The sequence below is a fragment of the Aulostomus chinensis genome, chromosome 2 (assembly GCF_037954235.1).
Source record: "Aulostomus chinensis isolate RoL2024-O1b breed Wild chromosome 2, RoL_Achi_v1.0, whole genome shotgun sequence".
Lineage (NCBI taxonomy): Eukaryota > Metazoa > Chordata > Actinopteri > Syngnathiformes > Aulostomidae > Aulostomus > Aulostomus chinensis.
The window spans coordinates 22,335,424-22,355,106 of record NC_141321.1 but is presented as its reverse complement, the minus strand read 5'-3'; the positions used below and the strand labels follow the sequence as shown (position 1 = coordinate 22,355,106).

The window sequence follows — 19,683 nt, the reverse complement described above, 5'->3', positions numbered from 1 at the left end:
TCTATCCATCTTTTCATTTCTGTGCAGGGACATCCAACTGGTGACTGACTGATGGCTTGTCCAATAAAACAACTCTTACGTATCACCCACTATTTTATTTTACTTTGATATTTTTCATATAAGGAAAAACATGCTTTTCCAGAGCATCCCGACAACTACAGGGAGGTAATATTTTTTTTAAAACGATCGTTCCGGTTGGAGATTTTCCCTCATATTGCTCATCCAAATCCAAACCCCATCGACTAATAACCGAATTATTGGCAGGATTCGTGCAGTAGTTTGGCAGAATTTTTTATCATCTTGTGTAATCGCAAGCTGCAGCTTAACACTGACAGTTGCCTTGTGGTTGGAGTATCTAGCAGTGTACAAGTCCCTTCGCAGCCATGCTACTCATGAGGTAGCTGCACCGTTGCTTGGTAACTGCAACAGTTGAGAAAGCACTTAGGGGAGCTGGGTGGGACAAAATAACAGGCCAAATGATTTGAACAATTCAATATTGCTGTCATACAAAAGAGTTTGGCTGTGTGATGAGTGAAAAATCTTATCAGTTACAAAATGGCCAAGCTGCAGCTGTGAAAGACCGAAGGGCGTTCAGCCTGCACATCTAATTCCTCAGACCTAAGGGACACAAAAAAAAAATTGGAAATGAAATGCAAAAGAAATGACCAAATCCAGAAAAATAACTACAGTATAATTTTGTTTTCGCATCGCTTTCGGCCCTAAGAGTGAGCTAAAATATGTTGTTCTACTTGCATCACTGAGTATCCTCATCAGTCATTTGAACATTTATTTCACAGGCTTCACATAGATTTACACACACACACACAAACACACATCTCAAGTCAGTTCAGGTGCTGCAGTGGAGGTCTGGCTCAGTGCACCGTGTCAGGTTTTGAAGACACTGGTACACGATACCTCTTGGGAAGAGAAACACCTACAGAGGGGACCAAGTGCTGGTGATGCTGACATGTCTGGCACTTAGAGGTCAGGGCTGCAGGGTACATCACTCGTACTCCTCTTGTGCCACCTCTCTTATCGGACATGGAACAGTTCCTCTCTGGCGTTTCTCCTTGTGGAGCCTTCCTGCCACTGTACAGCCACTGTGATTTGATTGGTGGTAAAAATGTGAAGTTCTTAATGGGAACCACTATATTTCTGGACTTGTGTTTTGGAGGTTTTGATAACTTGTTCACTTTTGAGTGGAAGGAGTGAAGTTGTGAAGGACTTCCTCTGACTGACTGGCCTTCCTCTATCTTTTCATCCATGAAGGGACGTGACATGTCAGTCTGCATGGTACCGAGTACTGGCGACTCTGGCTGCAGAGCCTCGGCAGCATAGGGACTGCAGGGCCCTGCCTGCTGACTTGATGGCATGGACCTCTTGAAGCTGTTGTGAGTGCCCACGTGTATCTGACTGCACCACTCAGCATTCCTGGCTGAGCGGTCCTTATCACAGACAGTGGGTTCAACAGTCAAGGAGGTTGGGTTATCAGCCTCCTTATACATTGATCTTCTGTCTCTCCTCTGAGGTAAAAGTATGCAGCTCAGCGGTGCGACTCTGGCCCAACCTCGGACCTGTTACAAAACCAGATTAAAGCTGAACCACTTTATGACAAATAATACAACTGGCAAAACTGCATGCAGAGTAATGTCATGTAAAACAGTGTTAAGAGGTAAGCAATTATATCTTTTTCTGTATTATGTTCCATGAAAACTTAATCCGGACACATATTGCTCAACATATGCAGACGCCAATATTTCTGACAGAGGATAATAGCAGTAATACTCATGCACTCACAGCTTCTTCCCAGCCAGAGTAACAATGATACTCGTAGGGCTCTGATTCTTTCTTGTCCTCCTCGCTAATCTGTAGAAGCACATGGACGTGTGTCCTCTCTGGTTTGTAGGGCTGCTCCTCAGCTGCGTCCTCCTGAACCGGAAGCTCCTGGTCTGATCCATCCAGGAGTGTTTGATCATTTTCCTCTGAGGTCGCCATTTGTGCGCTGACCTTGTTATCTCACGGTTTTATCTAAGAAAGGATAAAGAAAAAAACCCATTTAAAACCAGTTATAGCATGTCCAGTACTTTGATCTCTAGGCCAGTTTGAACACAACGTTTTTTAAACGTCAAAACTTTTCACGTCAGACCTCATTTCTCTCACCAAAACACGTCGGTCTGAATCCTCGTCGCATGATGTACTGATTTGTTACAATTCCAAGGTATCGAAAGAAGAATTCACATAAAACCACAGCGCTCTATCGGGAGAGTTCTCTTTCTGTCCCTCAGCCTCTCTAACAAGAGAAGCGGCGAGCTACAACGCCGTAGCCATGGCAACCAGCGGAGGCTGCGCCGGGAGGCGTTAACTCGTCCAGAGGGGGCGGTGTCGTGACGTTGCTGCTGCAGCCCAGTATGGTTTTCCTCAGCGGAATGCTTAGTTACATCTTTGTTACGCAATGTGCAGCCGGGTAATTCGTTAATACTCGAAACAATACAGAGATAATAGCAGAAGTCCACTCCGAGAGGCGGAGGACGGACCACGGCCTGAGCTCACATGTCTGTCCTATAGCCGCACATGCACTTCTTGTAAAAATTCCCCAAAGTCCACACGCATGGAGAAATTATTCAGCTTGTCTACTGATTTCTGTTCTATCCGCTATCAGGGAACCTAATCATATGGAAAAACTACGTTTCTCTTGTTGTGACGAGGGGAAACCATTTTGTTTCGTTGCAACGTTCAGTTCTGCACGTAGACCTCCAGTGGACTGCCCCGCGCGCAGCAGAATCACACAGAATGACAAACCCGCGTGAACGCGCAAAAAGAGGGACGGCCCGGTGCTCACAAGGAAGTGTGCTATTAGTTGTATCTCTTTCTCGCAACGACTTGGGTTGCATATATTTAAAGCGGCCGATCAGCGGGAGCAAACTGCCCCTGCTGGCGCACAACAACAGCTAGGTTTATTGGTCAAGAGCTCAAGAGTGTCAGCCGGTGACGCAACCGGAGCACCTATCCGGGAGTGGGACACTGACACCTGACGGCTTCAGCAAAAACCTCGCCGGTTTTTCCCGTCACGACCGCTCCGCTTCTGCAGTGCAGGGACTGCTGCGTTGTATGGAAGCGGATTCTGTGGAACCTGTCGCCGTGGTCATGCTGCCTCCAAAGAATTGCCTGCCCAGGAACTACAGCTGCATAGCAGGACTGTTCGGGAGCTTGGCAGCGGCAAACCCGCGGCTGGAGGATGGGGAAGAGTTTGATATGATGAACGGTACCTGTGAGCCGATAGAGAGCCCCGTGGTGGACGAGAGACCGCGGGGCAGAGAGATCTTCCTGAAGCCTCCACAGAGTCCCAACCTGCGCCGGAGGTGCAAGTCGCTGCCTACGCCCACCGAGAGGGCAAAGTTGGAGATCTCTCGCAGCAGAAGTCCAACGAGTCAGAAAAAGGTCCGCTTTGCCGACTCACTGGGCTTAGAGCTCATCTCAGTGAAACATTTCGATGATACAGACGAGCCAGAGGTGCCGGAGCGCATTTTGGCCAAACTCCCTAAAGGACCCATGCACCTTAACAATTTGAACACGAAATTCCCCCGAGCCCCCTCCCAGTCCATTTTCATGGAGTTGCAGTTCACTAACCCAGGCACGCTCCCGGGCTTTGAGCAGAGAGTGAGGGAGGTGAAAGTGATGCTGGAATGCGTCGAGGCGGACGAATTCAGCCTTTCCGGGATGGTGCGGGTCTTGAACCTGGCTTTCGAGAAGAGCGTCTCTTTGCGGTATTCCCTCAACAACTGGATAACATACATGGACAGTTTGGCTTCTTACGTTCCTGACTCGAGCGACGGTGTCACCGACAAGTTCTCCTTCAAGGTCGTCATGCCTACTTACATGGAGAACGGAGGCACGTTGCAGTTTGCAATTAAATACTGTGTCGGCGGTGAAGAGTTCTGGGACAATAATAACGGGAACAACTACAAAGTGCGACGTCACCGGTTCAAGATGTCCCCGCCACGTGAATGGGAGAACGGATGGATTCACTTCATCTGAGCTTTGTTGTCGGTATAGTGGCACACTGCGTGCGCAACATGCGCGTAATTGGTCCCCGGGTACCTTAATTATGACTTTTCTGGTATTTAATTTCTGCCATTGTCAGCTGCACACATGCTGTATGCCAGAAAATCAATTCCCCACATTATTTAAGATATTTTCCCCGCTGTGGCAACAGATCGAGGGTGTTGGGAATTTGAGGTGCCCGATTAGGGACGCTGTTAGATAATTTGCCTTGATGTCAGGGCTCTGTACAGCTCGATGCCCTTTGGGAGGGCATGTTCACGTTATGTAATGTCGGAACACGTGCGCCGGGCAATGCTGGCATCCACGCCCCTTTCAGGAAATTCTGTAGGTTTTTGTTTTTGTTTTTTCTTTTTGGTGGCGAGTGCGTTGTACAAATTATCATATTTCGTCTTGCACGTGTGCAAATATATTATCGGATCTTTGCAATCAGATAGCGTCACTTCAAGGCTGATGAGGATGCCAAGCGAACCGGTAGCCTTGTAATGGTGGTCTCCTGCAGGCTGGGGGAAACAAAGACAATACCTTACACAAGATGTCTTACAAAGTTGACACAAATAAACGGCATTTCACACTGACAAAAAAAAATAAAAAATTAATGGTTAATGTTCCTCTCTCATGCCACTGAAAATGCCTTATATCAGCCATGACAAGGGAAGTTGTGCATTGAATATCTAAAATATTACTTTTATTTGGCTTGAAATGATTACCTTTATTACACAGCTATTTATTATTATTATTATTGTTTTCAAGTTATTTGATTTGAATGTTTGCCAAATTCAAAGCCTGTATTTATTACTCAGACATGACTTCCACAAGGAATGTCAAGTCTACACTGTAAAGAAAATGATTCAGACATTTTGTTTGAAGATTGAAATTTGCCCCAGATATCACTGCATTATGCATTTTCCACAGAGTCATGAAGCTATAAAGAATGGGCTCCAGCACTCTCATCCTGCACTGTGAAAATATATTTTTTATGTTGCTGTTGTCCTGAACAGTGTTCTTCTTGAGTGCATTTCCTGATTCCCACGCCTCCACATACCAATGTAAAATACCTTTGGTAGCTTTTTGCAAATTTACCTCAGATTACGTGTGGACTTTTCTCTTCTACTTCAGGTTGCTCTTTATTCAACAGATGTTATTTTGACACTGCTTATTTTTTACAGATACATTTACACCGATAAATACTACTGTACATGTTTTGATTCCAGGCACTTCCTCATCGCAAGTGTTCTCTATGCACTTGTTCATAGTGCAGAGTTGCAAAGTAGCTATTACACAGATCATTGTGTTGAACCAACTTCTGCTGCTGTGAAGGGTTTTAGTCAGCAGCACTGGGCTCCAGAATTGCTGTTCCCTACATGGCCAGAATGGTTTGAGCCTCCTGACTGGCCAGCTGAGCTGTATTATGGTTTATCTCCATACCAACCTGTTCTCTTCAGACTAATATTCCATCTGTAATGCTTTGACACGTCCATCTGCCAGCTGTCCTCCCAACTCGTTTCGGATCGTTTGTGTTCTCAATCTCGCTAACAAGCAACTCTCCATGTCATGTAACATGTTGCGTTAGATGCAGTTCTTGGTAATTTAGTGCTCTGATACTGTCAGTGTTTTGGAAAACAGAGGAACCACTTGTAAATTCCAGAACTCTAATTGCAAATGGAACCTCTCTCTGTTTACATCTCTGCTGCCTCAGAGGGAAGCTCCACTTAATGACACAGTCAGGTTGGGAGGATGATGATTAAAAAAAAAAAAAAAAAACGGAATCCAGGAAGCACTTAGCTTTTGGAGCAGTTCCACTGTGCAGTTTTTATTTTTTGCTCTAAATCCTGCATGGTTTGTGTGGGGACTGCAATGCTCTACTTGTTAGAATAGTTTGCTACCACGAGAGATAGACGGTACTGAGTTGATATTTGCTACCACCTGTATTGTGCGCAGAACTGCATTTTTTTTTCTTGTTTATTCCGATATCGTGTGGATAAAAAAAGTTTGGTGATGGCAGGCAATACTGCTGGTTATGTGGTTGAATAGTCTGCATATTGTCTGCTTAGGTTTTTTTTAAATTGTACATTATGTTGAAACATCCATGCAGTAAAACACCAGACAGCATCAATTATGCTGGGAATCGTGACGTGTGTACAGAGAGATGCATCAATACCAATCAAGCAGCTCAGATTGGCTGTAGGGTTTGGAATCCGAATAGAATGCATTCATCATTTTTCCAATAAATGTGACTCCTAAGTTTAAAATTCAACAAGTATGAATATTGTAAGATACCAGTACTATCTCACTCCATGCTTTTGTTATTGGTGCATCCATAGAAAACATGAAGGGCTTCTGGTCTGTTTAGATTTTCAATGTATACATGACATTTTGCATCAGAACTCACTGATATATAGATATGTATGTAAATGTGTTACTGTTTCATATTGAATGTCTTCCTCTTACCGTTGTGTGTATTTTGAAGCATTTTAAAAGCAGATTGGAGAGAGAGGGCAGGTTGTTATCTGATGGTGCTGAAGTGAAGGTGGATGTTAAAATACGAGGAGGCCAAAGTTAATAATTTACTAAAAGCACATGAAATCTTTTTTCTAAATCAGTTAAAATTCAGCTTTTGATTAAATTGTAACAGCCCCTTATAGCCTACTGTGATATTTTGCCTTTGCACTGTTATAAATAAAGTTAAAATAGTGCAGAATTTCCAGTGCGCCAGCAGTGCATCTTAATGAAAACAATGCAGTTGAAACATTGAGGGTTGCCGCCTTATTCTCTGTGTTTACTCAGAGGTGTGAAACAGGTGGAAAGTAAGTGCTTGTTTGTGAAGACAACGTGATTGCAGGCGGGTGAATAAATGTGGACAAATGAAAAAGTAGTGTCAAAAGCACTTTAGCTTATGATAAGTTTTGGCATGAACGACTAATGATTGTAGCCGATACTGATCAGACTCAGTGAAAGCAGGTTTAATGCACTCAGAAAGGTTTGACAGTCAGTATGAAAGCTGCTCTTGTGAATAGCTACTAATGCTAATGTTTGTTTTCTCTCACTGTGAAAAGCCTTGATCATTGTCGTCAAAGGTATTTTGATTTCTCTAGTCGGGTTAATCTGATTTTGTCGATCCTATGCAACCCTTGATGCGTGTTGACATCTGCCATGTGCTAAATTCTTCTGTGGGTTGTTGACTTCTTTTGCTCTGAATGTTAGCCATGTTTGCATGCACAGCTGATTCTAATTTTCATTTCCACGTTTAGTTTTCCATTTAACCATTATTTTTTGTTAAAACAATGCTTAATAAAATAATTTGTGATGAAAAATTCTGCTCGTTCTTTTTCCTCACAATGACACATCATATGACGACACGTCCTTTCCATGTTCACGCCAAATACAACCTGTTACGTAATACAATGATAATGACACTAAAATCTCATCTCTCTGACAGCATGAGGACTTTGTGACTGCAGAGCTGCATGTTTCCATTCAAGATATCTGAGTAGCAGGTCTCCCTTCATAGTTGCATGTAGTTGCACAGTTGCAGTTGGAGCCATCGCCATTGAAGGCCTTTCTGCGGACATGTCCTGGAATTGATTACAGCCACGCCCCTGCTGACATGAAAGGGAGGGGTGAGAGTCTGACACAGGACCAGGTGATCCCGGTGCAGTGACATACAACCAGACAGCACAAAAATACCAACGTGGAATCGCTGGCATATTTAACATTTATTTGCAATTCTTTCAAATTCAGTCTCATCAAAACAGGTGTGTATTTTGCAGCTTTTCCTTTGAAATTGAACTATAAAAACCTTCATTTGCTCCATGCTGCAGAACCATATGGTTGAAAGTGTAGTGTAGTCCATGTTGTTGATTTTGCACCAGTTCTCTGACACCCTCTGTCACATGATGGTTGACTAATATCTTTGAACAGTTGCTCCTCTAAACAGCCTCAGTAAAGCCCGCAGAAGAAATAATGATGCAAATGGCTTGCAATCCAGCCACATCCTGAAGAGCCGGTCAGCAAATCTTTGAAACCTTTCTTGAATTGAATTAGATGGCTGGTAATGACGCTGTCTGTATCGTGAAACAGTAACAGACTGAGGTGAAGCCTCAAACAAAACAAAACAACAACAACAAAAAACAGATCTTTGGTGTTGTTGTCATCTTGTGAAAGAAAGATAGCGATGACTGGCTCACATCCAGAGGAAGTTGAGTCAGACTTAATTTTCTTATCGTCGTGTCGAAGGCATTCTGAAAGGGCCTCGCCGTACCTGACTAATTCCAGAGAAAGACATCGATAAAACCCTGCTGTGGGTTTCCAATTTAATTCTATGATTAGAGCAACTCAGCAGTGGGGTTCAAGGGGAAAGCAACATAATTCCCCAGAATACAGATAAAGATAGATTAAATGCTAGTGTATCAGCCCAGTGAAGCAGGAAATTAGACATGCACGGTTTGGTTTGGCTGCAGTAAGGCTCATCTAGCAGGAGTTTTTGGTAGTGGGATAGATTCAATACATCACCTTCAACTAATCATACAGCAGATCGTTTGTCATGGGCGTGTATCCATCACACATAAAATGTGCTTGTGTTTGAGGGGCGGGGCCATGGGTTGTGTGACGATGTCACAAAACATCATCCAGAATCCTGTCTGTCATCTCACACAAAGCCATTCAACCCCAATGTCACCTAGAGAAAAAAAAACATGAAAACCATCCATCCCGTCTGACGCCGTCTGACGTCAATCAGATGATCAGTTGTTGACATAATTGAACAGATGAAGACATCCAAGTTTCCTCGCCGCATAGATACTTGACACCATGTGTGCCAAATGAGCTGTAAATATATCAAGAAGCAGTAATTCAACTTATCATGCAGCAGCACAACAGCCTCTTACATAACCGCTTTGTTCATGTGATGATGATGTTCTGACGGTTCTCTCCCCCAGGGTGTCTGGAGTTAGGAGTCTGCAACCACAGCGTCCTTTTCCTGCCACCTGCGTAGCCTCTCTCCTCTCACTCCTTGTGTGTCTTTCACAGCCAAGCCGGTACATACAAGTCGGTTTCATGATTTCAGTTTGAATGATTCATAATTCATGCGAGGCATCCTGTGAATCCTGACTAATCAGCCGACAGGTACGACAGTGCTGGGTCCGTCTATGACCTCGCCCCAGTCAGGATGGTGGGCCTGAATTATTCATTGGCTAAATGAGCACTCTGAGCTTTGGAAAATCCATTCTGTTGTTTTGGAGTTTCTCCTTACAAAGATGGCGTCCTTATTCCTTTAATCACAGATGTTTCCTCTTCCCCTTATATCACCTATAATTAGGGCCTGAGCCTGAAGGTAGGCGAAGAGCGAAGACCCTATTATGTTTCGAAGTCAGAGAAACACGAAGTCAGCACTAAAAACCCTAAAAACACACACTTAGGAGTATCGCAGGCCTCTAAAAACCACATAGGAGGGTCGGGGGGGGGGGGGGTGAGGTCTCCCATTGAAACCAATGGTGGCAAAATTATATCTGAAATTGCTTTGTTTTTTGGGTTATTATTAGGGCCTGAGCCTGAAGGTAGTTCAGGCGAAGACCCTATTATGTTTCCAAGGCAGAGAAACACAAAGTCAGCACTAAAAACACACACTTAGGAGCATCGCAGGCCTCTAAAAACCACATAGGGGGGTCCGGGGGGGTGAGGTCTCCCATTTGAAAACAATGGTGGCAAAAATTTTATCTGAAATTGTTAAGTTTGTTTCTGTCGCTGAAATTTGGCACGCACGTCTGGTCTGGCGAAAATTTCAATATTCTAAAAAATCTTTTCGGAAAAACTCCATAGCGCCACCTAGGGAGGCAAAAAACAAAAACACAATTGGAAGCACTATAGCTTCTTGCACGAATGTCCCACAGACATGGGACCAAGACGTCATCAAGACGAAAAATTCATACGCCACACCTCTCACCTATCTACAACAGAATGTCCACAAATTGGACAAAACTGTCCAATGAGGACTTTTTTGACTCCCTGAACAAAATCTATCTCCTCCTAGGGCATTAATGGTATCGCTTCCAAACTTTCACACATTACTCTCCCAACTGTGCTGATTAAAAGTTGAGTAAGGTTTTTATATGAATTACTCTGTTTCCGTTTTATAAGCCGTCAAAGTCGGGGAGACACTTTTTACGTTACAATGGAAGTCTATGGGATGCCACGTCCTCTCATGGTACATACTCTCAAACAAACGCTTCTCACGTCTACACTACAGCTCACACAGCTTCACAAAACACACCACTGGATTCCTCAGAAAAATCCCTACAAAAATATGGTATTACATTGCACTTTGAAGCAACATGTGCAGAGTTATCTGACTTTCACACACTAAAAATGTCTAATTTTCCTCTGCTCTCCACTCTAGCACAGATGGCAGAGATTTGTTTACTGTTGTCATGGAAACCAAAAGGGGAGCATCTCAGCCCTCATGGTACATACTCACAAACAAATGCTTCTAGCTTGAAAACTACAACACCCACACCTTCAAAAAACACACCATTGAATTCCTGACAAAAAACCCTATGAAAATATGCCCTTACATTCCACTTTTCACCAACATACGCTAAGTTATTACTGTTTTTCACAGTAAAACAGCCCAAATCCTCCTCTGCTCTCCACCCTTGACACAGGTGGCAGAGAGCGAGCAGAGAAGTGAGGGGCTCTTAAAGGGCCAGCTCTCAACTCTGCACTCACACTGTGCAGCACACTTAGCCCAGGGGTTAACCCTAACCCTACTGTTGTCATGGAAACCTCTACTCTGCACCTCTCCACTCTCACACAGATAACAGAGAGTAGTGGGAGAGGTGCAGCTACAGCGACAGCTGTCACCTGTGATAGGATAGGGAGAGGCTACCTCTTCATAAACTACATGCTCTCAAACACAACGTACACAAGTCACAAATACACATCACACTGCTTCGGAAATACATCCATCTATCACTCACAAATTCTCCTACAACATGAGGGTATTACACATCTATTTCTATCAAGACATGTTGACTTCAGACCATTTCTCTAACTAACTACACATCACCATCTGTGATCACCATCATGCTCGTATGTATTACCTATTCTTTAAATACCTTGCCGCTCCCACTTAAACACTTGCCACAAAAAAACATGTCAGCCATGGCCTCACATTCTTTTACATCTCTATACTAACAGGGTGCGGTACCGGACACCGCCATCGTGTGCGGAGATGGCAAACTTCACTCTACACCAACCATTCCGTGAAGTTAGTCACTCCTGCACAGACCCCCGGCCAGAAGGTACCAATCTTTCTCATTCTACATCATTGCATGCATGTCATGCTTGCTGTCTGTTCTAAACATGTGCTTCTGTGACAGATGGTGTTCGTCCTGGGAGACTCCCACCTGCGCGCCATCGTCAACCGCTTTGTGAGTATGCCACAGGGTTCTCTGTCTTTTGGCTTCTTATCTGTTCCAGGTGGAGCCATCGCTGACCTCTGGACCGAGGTCATGCATGCTGCCCTCCCCTGGACCCTGGACTTGGTGTGCGTGGGTGCCCCCAGCAACAACCTCACAGCCAGCAGGACTGTTGGTGAGGCGGCGTTGAACTTCCGTGCTCTCCTGACAACAGTCAGCAGCCTCTGGCCGACGGTGAGTTTGTTTGTCATACACTATTATGTCTTTCCTCCTACACAGTCACACTTGTTAGTTATGTCATTATTTATAGTCAAACGTGACATTTCTTTCATTTCACCCTTCAAGGTGTTAGTGATGGATTTCCCTCCACGCTTAACCATCGATCCAGCCTTGCAGGACCTGCTGCGTCAGGAATACCGCCGTGTCACAGCGCGCATGGGTATGTAATACTCTTCCATGTCTCCTTGTCCAATCAATTTCATACTTAAAAGTCCTACTATCTAATGCACATTGCACCATTATAATACATATTTATGCTTTCCACATCTCTCAGGTATCCCATACGTGTCTATGGCGGAGCACCTCCCAGTCCATCGGTTGGAGCTGTGGTGCTACGACGGTGTAAGTACAGCACAATGTTGTCAGTTACATATGTCACATGCTTTACCTTCCCTCTTCTCCCATGCTACGTGACCCTACGCCATAAAAGTCTACTTTGTTTTGCTGTCTTTCAGGTTCACCTCAGCGACTCAGATGGCATGCCGGTTGTGGTGGACCTGCTGTGGAACGCCGAGGTCCGTCAGCTCGCCCCCCCTCCACCACAGCCCACCGTGTCACATCGCCACGTGTGAGGGTGTCTCCCAGGGTGATCGTGACGGGACACGTTCCTGTGCCTCGTCATCGTGACCCCTGGAAGTGGACCATCGTTGGACGGGCATGCGCGGTAATGTATTAAACTACTGCATTATCCAAATGCACATTTCTGAACGCTTTTTGTCATGATCAACATCTAACATATATCCTCCTTCCCCTCTTTGCTTTCTGTTTGAAAGACTGGTACACCTCTGGCCCGACGGTCTGCCATCCCATCCAACCCGGTGTGTTTCAGCAGTGACATGGTGGATGCCATGGAGAAGGTTTCACCTTCTTCTGGCTCTGGCTGCACTGCTGCTCCACCAGCTGGCCAGGTAACTATACCACGCATTACATGTACTCTTTCAAGCCTACATGCATATCAGATGTTCCACAAAAAAAAAATCTCTCCTTCTTTCAGCCTTCCCCTGGGCACGGGAAGCACCAGCGCCAACGTGTTGCGTCAAAGAACAAAGGAGGGAAGCGACAGGTTGGTATTTGGATCTTTTCTTCCAATAACTGCAATATAACTCATACCTGCATTCTCACTTCAACATATAAATCCACTTTTTTTATACTTACTCTCCTTTTCTTTATGTAGGTGCTGGCAACACCACCTGCCCGTCTGACCGTGTCCGCCTCCAAGCCCCGTCCAGCAGCGTAGCAGGTTCGCCTTGCTTTAATTACATACAGTTTACTTCTTGTGGCTCATTAAAATCAACATTTCTTCTCCGACTTCATTTACATTTAACATTCTCTTTTCATCTTTTATCAGGTGGAGGCAGCAGCCAAGGCGTGCCTGGGGGAGTCTGCGGTGCCACTGACTGCTGCCGTGGTGCCAGAGGGTCTGAGGAGGGAGGTTGCCGCAGCTTGCCCTGCCTTGCTGACGGAATCAACTGTCCAGGAGCCTACGCAGACGATGCACACGCCCGGCAAAGCTAAGTCTGTTTTTTCTATGTTGCATGATGTTAAAGCTGCAAATGCAGATTAACAACAGCAATGATGTGGCACTGGTAGCTCCTAATAGTAGAGGGATTAGGCTACTTAAAATTGTGAGGGGCTCATTTCATCAGGGACATGAGCAGTTCAGATACGGAGGTCTGCAGTGTATGGCTATTGCTTTGGTCAGCATAGCCAAACACACACTTAGCTGTGTATTTTCCTGGAAAACATCTGATCTGGATCGAATCTTGTTGGAAGGTGACGAGTTATACACCTTCTTGCGTGACAGTGGCTCTTTTACACATCCCTCAAATCTGGTATTTGTTCCTGATCTACCCCAGCACTTGGAAGTTGATGGACAGATATGGAGCTTCCATTTTGGGGATGTGCTCTTAGGGGAAGTAGGTGTGACTGAAGGGGAGCTGGTTGACTTTGGTGTCTTCATCAGTCTTCGTGATGGACTGGCCAGGATCTTCAATCAGTACAGCACATGTCTTATGACACTGTGTGGAAACACCACTTCCATCATCCATCGGGATGGACAGTTTGCTGTGGTTGACAGTCACTCACGTAATTATAGTGGCTTGTCACATTGCCGTGGTACGAGTGTGGTTCTGCATTTTGCTTGTCTTGATGACCTACACCACTATGTCTGCTCTTTGGCTGAGAGTCTCAGTTCAACTCAGAAACTATTTGAACTCTGTGGTGTTACGGTCACTGGTTGTGTAAATCCAGTTCCATCTGGTGTTTCTGCAGAAACTATCATACAGCCCAGTACAGCCCCACAGTCGACTGTAACTGAGCAAAGACACAACGATTTCTCCATACACATATCTGAGGATGTACTTGGTGTCGCTGAAAGTGTGGAAGTATGTAATATTTCTGACCATACCTCATCCCCTGAAGTGAGCAGTTTGTCCAAAGCAGAACCACAAAGTACTCATGGTAGAAAGTGCAACATTTCTTCTGACACGGGCATGTCAAAGAAATTAAAGACCTCTCATGAATTAGACATGGATGTACAATTTGTTAGTGCTGTCAGAAATGACATGCTGGTCTTTAGTCCTCTTGGTGTAGATGTTTGTCAGGTTTTGTGTCGCAAGTTCAATGTAGACTTTGTGAAGTTCAATCCTCTAGTCTCAAAAGAAGTTGGATTGATCGGTCCTCCATGTAAAAATGAGAGGATCGTTGGCGATGGTAACTGCTTCTTCAGAGCCATCTCTCAGGCTGAGTGGCTCACAGAAGCACCATCGTAAGATTAGATCAGCTGTATGTAACGAGCTCCAGGGGAATGAAGCTAAATATCTCACTCTTTTAAGAAGTGAGTATTCCTCTGTTTTACAGTATCTTGAGCAGTCCAGAATGACAAATGTGAACACTTGGGCCACAGAGGTGGAAATTCAGGTTACTGCTGATTGGCTAGGACTTACTGTGTGTACTTTTTATGATGGACGGTGGTTAAAATACAGCTGTGGCACTCCCTGCTTGTCAGACCAGTGTATTTATTTTCAAAACATGGACAGGCACTTTGAGAATGTGGTTTGTGTTAGGAAGCCTGGACAGCTGACTTGTTATGGTTACTGCCAAGGGTGTGAAGTTTACAGTTACAGCTTGAGGAACAAAAAGGTAAATGTTGATTGCGACAGGACAGCTGTAGGGGATGATTCGGTATTTGTAGTTACTGATATAGGTGTTGATGATGATCACATTGTGACTGGTATAACAAAGGCTACAGAAAGCAGTCAATGTGAAAAGTCAAAGTATTTGAAACTCAAGAAACTCAAAAAGCAGAAATTAAATGTGTTGATTAGGAAAAAACAGCAGTTAAGGATTCAGAGAATGTATTCTGACAATGTACTCTTTAGGGAAAGGGCCAAATTGTGGAGTCGACAAAAATATCACTTAAATGTAAAACACAGAGACATTGTCAAAGCCAAAAGCAAACAATATAGTCTGATCAAATATCAACACACAAACAGCATAGGGAGCGTGTCAAATCAAAAAGTGTTATGAAATATAGAGACAATGTCCAGCATAGGGAGCGCGTTAAATCCAACAGTCAAAAAAAAATACAGACAGAATGTCATGCATGCTGATAAAATAAGATCACGGAGTAAATTAGCAAGTAGGCAAAAATACAGACAGAGCGTCCAGTATAGACAGAGAGTGAAAGACAGGACAAGGGAAGTCAAAAGAATAAGGTACCATAATAGTTTGGAGGTTAAGCAGAAAGTCATTGCTAGTGTTGCCTTGACAAGGCAACAAATATTACAAAAGTCTCATGATTTCAATTTTGTTATGGATCGGTTTTTGGAAAAGGTTAGGGATGGCCCTGAGTTCATCGGTTGTTGTTCAGAACTCAGGTGCTTGGTTGTAGTTATGAAATGTATGCTGGAAATTCTGCAAGAGTTGCCGTTGCTAACCGGTGCATAAGTGACACGTATTTGCATAGGTGTTGTAGTGATTGTGTTATTCCTTGTGTGTTGGCCGCTTGTAGAGGGGAACTTTGGATCTGCCATGCGTGTTACAGTAAGATTTCCAAAGGGCAGATTCCAGCTGAGTGTTGGGTCAATAACCTGACACCTGATCCCATTCCGCCGGAACTGGGATGTTTGAATAGCTTGGAGCAACACTTGATTGCACTGCATATTCCGTTCATGAAAATGTTGGCATTGCCCAAAGGGGGGCAGAACGGAGTACATGGGCCGGTAACATGCGTTCCGGCTAATGTTGTGCAGACCACCAATGTGTTGCCTAGGACTAGCATGGAAGGGTCCATGATGCAGGTCAAACTTAAACGCAAGTTGACCTACAAAGGGCATTACAGATATCAGTTTGTTGACAGTACTCGTGTAAGACAGGCACTACACTTTTTGAAAAGGAATAATCCTTTTTACAGGGACATTGACTTCAATGAGGATTGGGTCAATGACTTTTGTCGCCAGGACGACGGCGAGACTGAGGAGGTTCAGTGTGACGGTGAGGACGGAGCTGTCATACATGGGCGGTGTGTGTTGGCGGCTGCCAAACCAAAAACAGATGTGTTTTTGGAGAGGAACAGGAGCATTTTGCCTAGAAGTGACGACTTGGCCTTAGTTAGGTCTCTGAACAAGACGCAAATGGCTGTCTTCAACAAAGTCAGACAGTGGTGTTTGCAGAAGGCCATGGGTAAGAACCCAGAACCTCTGCATGTGTTTTTGACAGGCGGTGCAGGGACTGGGAAAAGTCACTTAATTAGGGCTATTCAGTACAAGGCCGGGAGACTGCTGGCAACACTTTGTCGTCAACCAGATGGTATTTCGGTTCTGTTAATGGCCTCCACAGGCATAGCTGCATATGCTTTAAACGCAGCAACAATTCATCACTCGCTGAGTATTGGCACACACTCCAGCTTGCCTTACACACCCTTGGGAGAAGACAAACTGAACTCTCTAAGGGCCATATTTAGAGATCTCCAAATTGTCATCATTGATGAGATCAGTATGGTTGATCACAATCTGTTGGCATACGTCCACGGCAGGTTGAGGCAGTTAAAACAGACCGGTGACTTTTCCCCATTTGGTAATGTCAGTTGCCTCCCGTTAAAGGGAAGCCTCTGTGTGCTGGTCAGGTTGGTGTGGACCTGTGGTGCCACTTTAGTGTGGTGGAGTTGACTACTGTCGTTCGACAGAAGGACAGCTCCTTTGCTGAGATGTTGAATAGGCTTCGGGTGCGTTCCAAGAAAACCCCCATGTTAGACGGCGACATCCAAATTTTGAAATCGCGAGAGACAGGGGAAGATAGCTCGGCCTTGCATATTTTCACCACAAATATGCAAGTGGAAGAATTCAATTTGAACCAGTTGTTCCGCACGTGCCCAGATTATGTTGAAATTGATGCTAAAGACTTTACGCCGAACCGCAAAACCGGCAAATTGGAACCTGGAATCATTAGTAAGGGGCAGGGCACGTGCTTGGAATCTAAATTGTGTTTGGCCAAAAACGCCAGAGTGATGCTCTGTCGTAACGTCGACGTCCAGGACGGTCCGGTCAATGGAGCGTGTGGCACTGTCACAGATATTGAATTTGGCCCTGACCCCACATTTCCTCTGAGAATTTACATCAAGTTCGATGACTACAACATTGGCAGACAGAGGAGGACAGAGTGTCCACACGCAGCAGTAGAATACAGGCATTCTACTGCTATTGAACCAGACAGGGAGAAGACCAGGAAGCGCGGTTGTGTGCAGGTGCAGTTTCCCCTCAGGCTAGCGTGGGCTTGTACAGTCCACAAAGTGCAGGGGTTGACTGTAGACCAGGCTGTTGTTTGTTTAAAGAAGGTATTTGAGAGCTACATACGCCTGCCCAGGTGCAGTCGTGTTAGGGCTTTGTCGGGACTGATCATCAAGGACTTTGAAGAGAGAGCCATTTACTGCAAGGACACCATAAAGGAGGCCATAGCTAGCATGCCTCCATTTTTGATTGAGCAGCCTTCATCAAATACACAGTTCGTGGTGTATTTGATGAACATACAAAGTTTAAGTCGCCACCTGCCAGACTTGGTGTCCTGCACGCAGCATTTGCAGCTTAACTGCATTGCTGTGACAGAAACATGGCTCACTGCACAGTCCTCATTGGACAGTGTGCAAATTGGTGGCTACGATTTCCACAGTCGTCCTCGGTCTCTGTGTTACAGCGCCGCTGACCCCACATTCTTCAAATTCCAGCAGTTAGAACACGGTGGCGTCGGCCTGTATAGTGTAGCCCATTTGGACGTCGACATTCTGCAGGTACCCGATTTCAATCTGGAGTGCTTGGTGTGCCTGTACAAAAACTTCAGCATCTCGCTGGCCGTCATTTACCGTCTACCAGCGGAACCAACTTTGTTGTTCAAAGGCAATGTGGGGAGGTTACTTGACTGGTTAACTCCGACAAGTAACACTATTGTAGTCATGGGAGACTTTAATGAGAATATTTTGAAAGGCTCATCAATTTGTAAATTCATGGAACAAAAAGGGTTCACCCAACACGTGACACAACAGACCACAGAAAAGGGGACACTAATTGATCACGTTTACGTTCAAACGTCACATTACGACGTGGAATGTGCAGTCTGGCCAGCCTACTTCAGCGATCACGAAGGGATCCTGTGTAGGTTTTCTGTTTCAGATGATCAGGGGGAGTCAGATGACCTCGCCAGCTTGTTTAGTTTGGATGAGTTTGAGGATTTGCAGGGCGATTCTGACCACCAGGATGACTGAGTTTCAAAGCTACATGGCGCTGTCCCAGGTCAAATACTAGCCTCATGTCAGCTTAGTTGGCTCTGTGTGTGCTGGTAGGACAAGTTGACTCGGACCTGTTGTTGGATAGGAAGCCTGGCATGACTGTTGACATTTGTTAGTATAGAAAGTCCCACTCCACCTCTGTGTCTTTTTTAACTTTTTTAACCTTTTTAACTTTTTTAACATTTTAACTTTGCCTATTTATTCTGTGCATGTCTTGACATGCACGGTTTTTAAGGTATTTATTCATGTATTTATTATTAAATTATTCCACTGTCACGCACTGCACTTAATGCAGTTTTCTAGAGTGACTATGAATTGATAGCTTAGTTAGACTAATCATGGTTCCACTCGTGCTGCGTGACAATCATGGGTCACAGCACGTTGTTGTTATTTATAGTTTTTGTGTTTGTTATTTATAGTTGTTGTGAGTCACTGTCTGTCACATTATTGCTGTTGGTCTCTTTATAAATGTGTTATAGATGTATATTTTTTCCTGTTGTCTCTCCTCTCAGCCCCCTCCCTCTTTGTCTCTCTCTCTCTCTCTGTCTCTGTCTCTCTGTCTCCTCTTCTCCCACTGCCCCCGCCCCTCACCCCCAAGTCTATCTCCCCTCTCCACCCCAGCCCCATCTCTCTCCTCCTCCCTTTCAACCCCAACCGGTCCAGGCAGGTGGCCGCCCACTTTGAGCCTGGTTCTGCCTGAGGTTTCTTCCTGTAAAAGGGAGTTTTTCCTCACCACCGTCGCCAAGTGCTTGCTCATGTGGGAATGTTGGGTTTCTCTCACTCAAATTGTAAATAGTTTGTGCATTGAACCCCCACGGGGAGAAATTTAATTTAACTTGTTCATGTTACTTTGATAAATTTTAATGGTTCACTGTATGTTATAAATGCATTTTTATTTCACTTCAGATTTATCATTTACCATTTTGTTATACATGCAGTGACTGTTTCTAATTTACCTTTTTGTAAAAGTTAATCAGTTAATAAATTCACATGTTCACCACAGCTGATGTCTGTCTTTTATTGTCAGAATTACAGTGTACATCATTGACGATGAATGTTGAACTTAATAATCCATACAGTAAAATTTCCTGTTTTCAATGCTGTATTTTGCCACATTCATGGGGTTGATGATATTCAGCAACTTAACTTGAA

The 19,683-nt window shown here is 44.6% G+C and overlaps 3 protein-coding genes across 6 annotated transcripts; 2 read left to right on the top strand and 1 right to left on the bottom strand.

Annotated features, from left to right (window-relative positions):
- Positions 1-60: 60 nt before the first annotated feature.
- c2h16orf46 (chromosome 2 C16orf46 homolog) lies at positions 61-3,491 on the bottom strand. Of its 4 annotated transcripts, XM_086185222.1 has the most exons (4): positions 2,161-2,347; positions 1,798-2,028; positions 939-1,574; positions 61-618 (listed from the first exon to the last, which is right to left on the bottom strand). In XM_086185222.1, exons 2-4 carry the CDS (start codon positions 1,993-1,995, stop codon positions 613-615), a joined length of 840 nt encoding a protein of 279 aa, XP_086041348.1. In that variant the 5' UTR covers positions 1,996-2,028; positions 2,161-2,347; the 3' UTR covers positions 61-612. The 4 variants fall into 4 exon arrangements, with proteins under 4 accessions (XP_086041348.1, XP_086041340.1, XP_086041334.1 ...); XM_086185214.1 differs by lacking the exons at positions 61-618; positions 2,161-2,347 and adding an exon at positions 3,267-3,491 and having other exon boundaries at positions 625-1,574; XM_086185208.1 differs by lacking the exon at positions 61-618 and having other exon boundaries at positions 625-1,574; positions 2,147-2,348.
- LOC147269457 (protein phosphatase 1 regulatory subunit 3E) lies at positions 2,807-7,367 on the top strand. Its single transcript, XM_086185189.1, has one exon. The coding sequence runs from the start codon at positions 3,109-3,111 to the stop codon at positions 4,033-4,035; it is 927 nt and encodes a 308-aa protein (XP_086041315.1). The 5' UTR covers positions 2,807-3,108; the 3' UTR covers positions 4,036-7,367.
- Positions 7,368-10,475: 3,108 nt separating this feature from the next.
- On the top strand, positions 10,476-19,524 carry LOC147269456 (uncharacterized). Its single transcript, XM_086196268.1, has 10 exons — positions 10,476-10,519; positions 11,254-11,357; positions 11,436-11,708; positions 11,820-11,917; positions 12,028-12,095; positions 12,209-12,417; positions 12,527-12,661; positions 12,748-12,816; positions 12,928-12,993; positions 13,102-19,524. Exons 3-9 carry the CDS (start codon positions 11,436-11,438, stop codon positions 12,988-12,990), a joined length of 915 nt encoding a protein of 304 aa, XP_086052394.1. The 5' UTR covers positions 10,476-10,519; positions 11,254-11,357; the 3' UTR covers positions 12,991-12,993; positions 13,102-19,524.
- Positions 19,525-19,683: the final 159 nt, after the last annotated feature.

Bases quoted from the DNA above. Each gene is read 5' to 3' on its own strand.
- c2h16orf46 (XM_086185214.1), bottom strand. From the start codon at position 1,995: ATGGCGACCTCAGAGGAAAATGATCAAACACTCCTGGATGGATCAGAC. The intron at 1,575-1,797 runs GTGAGTGCATGA...GTTTTGTAACAG, and splicing joins ACTCTGGCTGGGAAGAAGCT to GTCCGAGGTTGGGCCAGAGT.
- LOC147269457 (XM_086185189.1), top strand. From the start codon at position 3,109: ATGGAAGCGGATTCTGTGGAACCTGTCGCCGTGGTCATGCTGCCTCCA.
- LOC147269456 (XM_086196268.1), top strand. From the start codon at position 11,436: ATGGTGTTCGTCCTGGGAGACTCCCACCTGCGCGCCATCGTCAACCGC. The intron at 11,918-12,027 runs GTAATACTCTTC...CACATCTCTCAG, and splicing joins GTCACAGCGCGCATGGGTAT to GTATCCCATACGTGTCTATG. The intron at 12,418-12,526 runs GTAATGTATTAA...TCTGTTTGAAAG, and splicing joins TCGTTGGACGGGCATGCGCG to ACTGGTACACCTCTGGCCCG.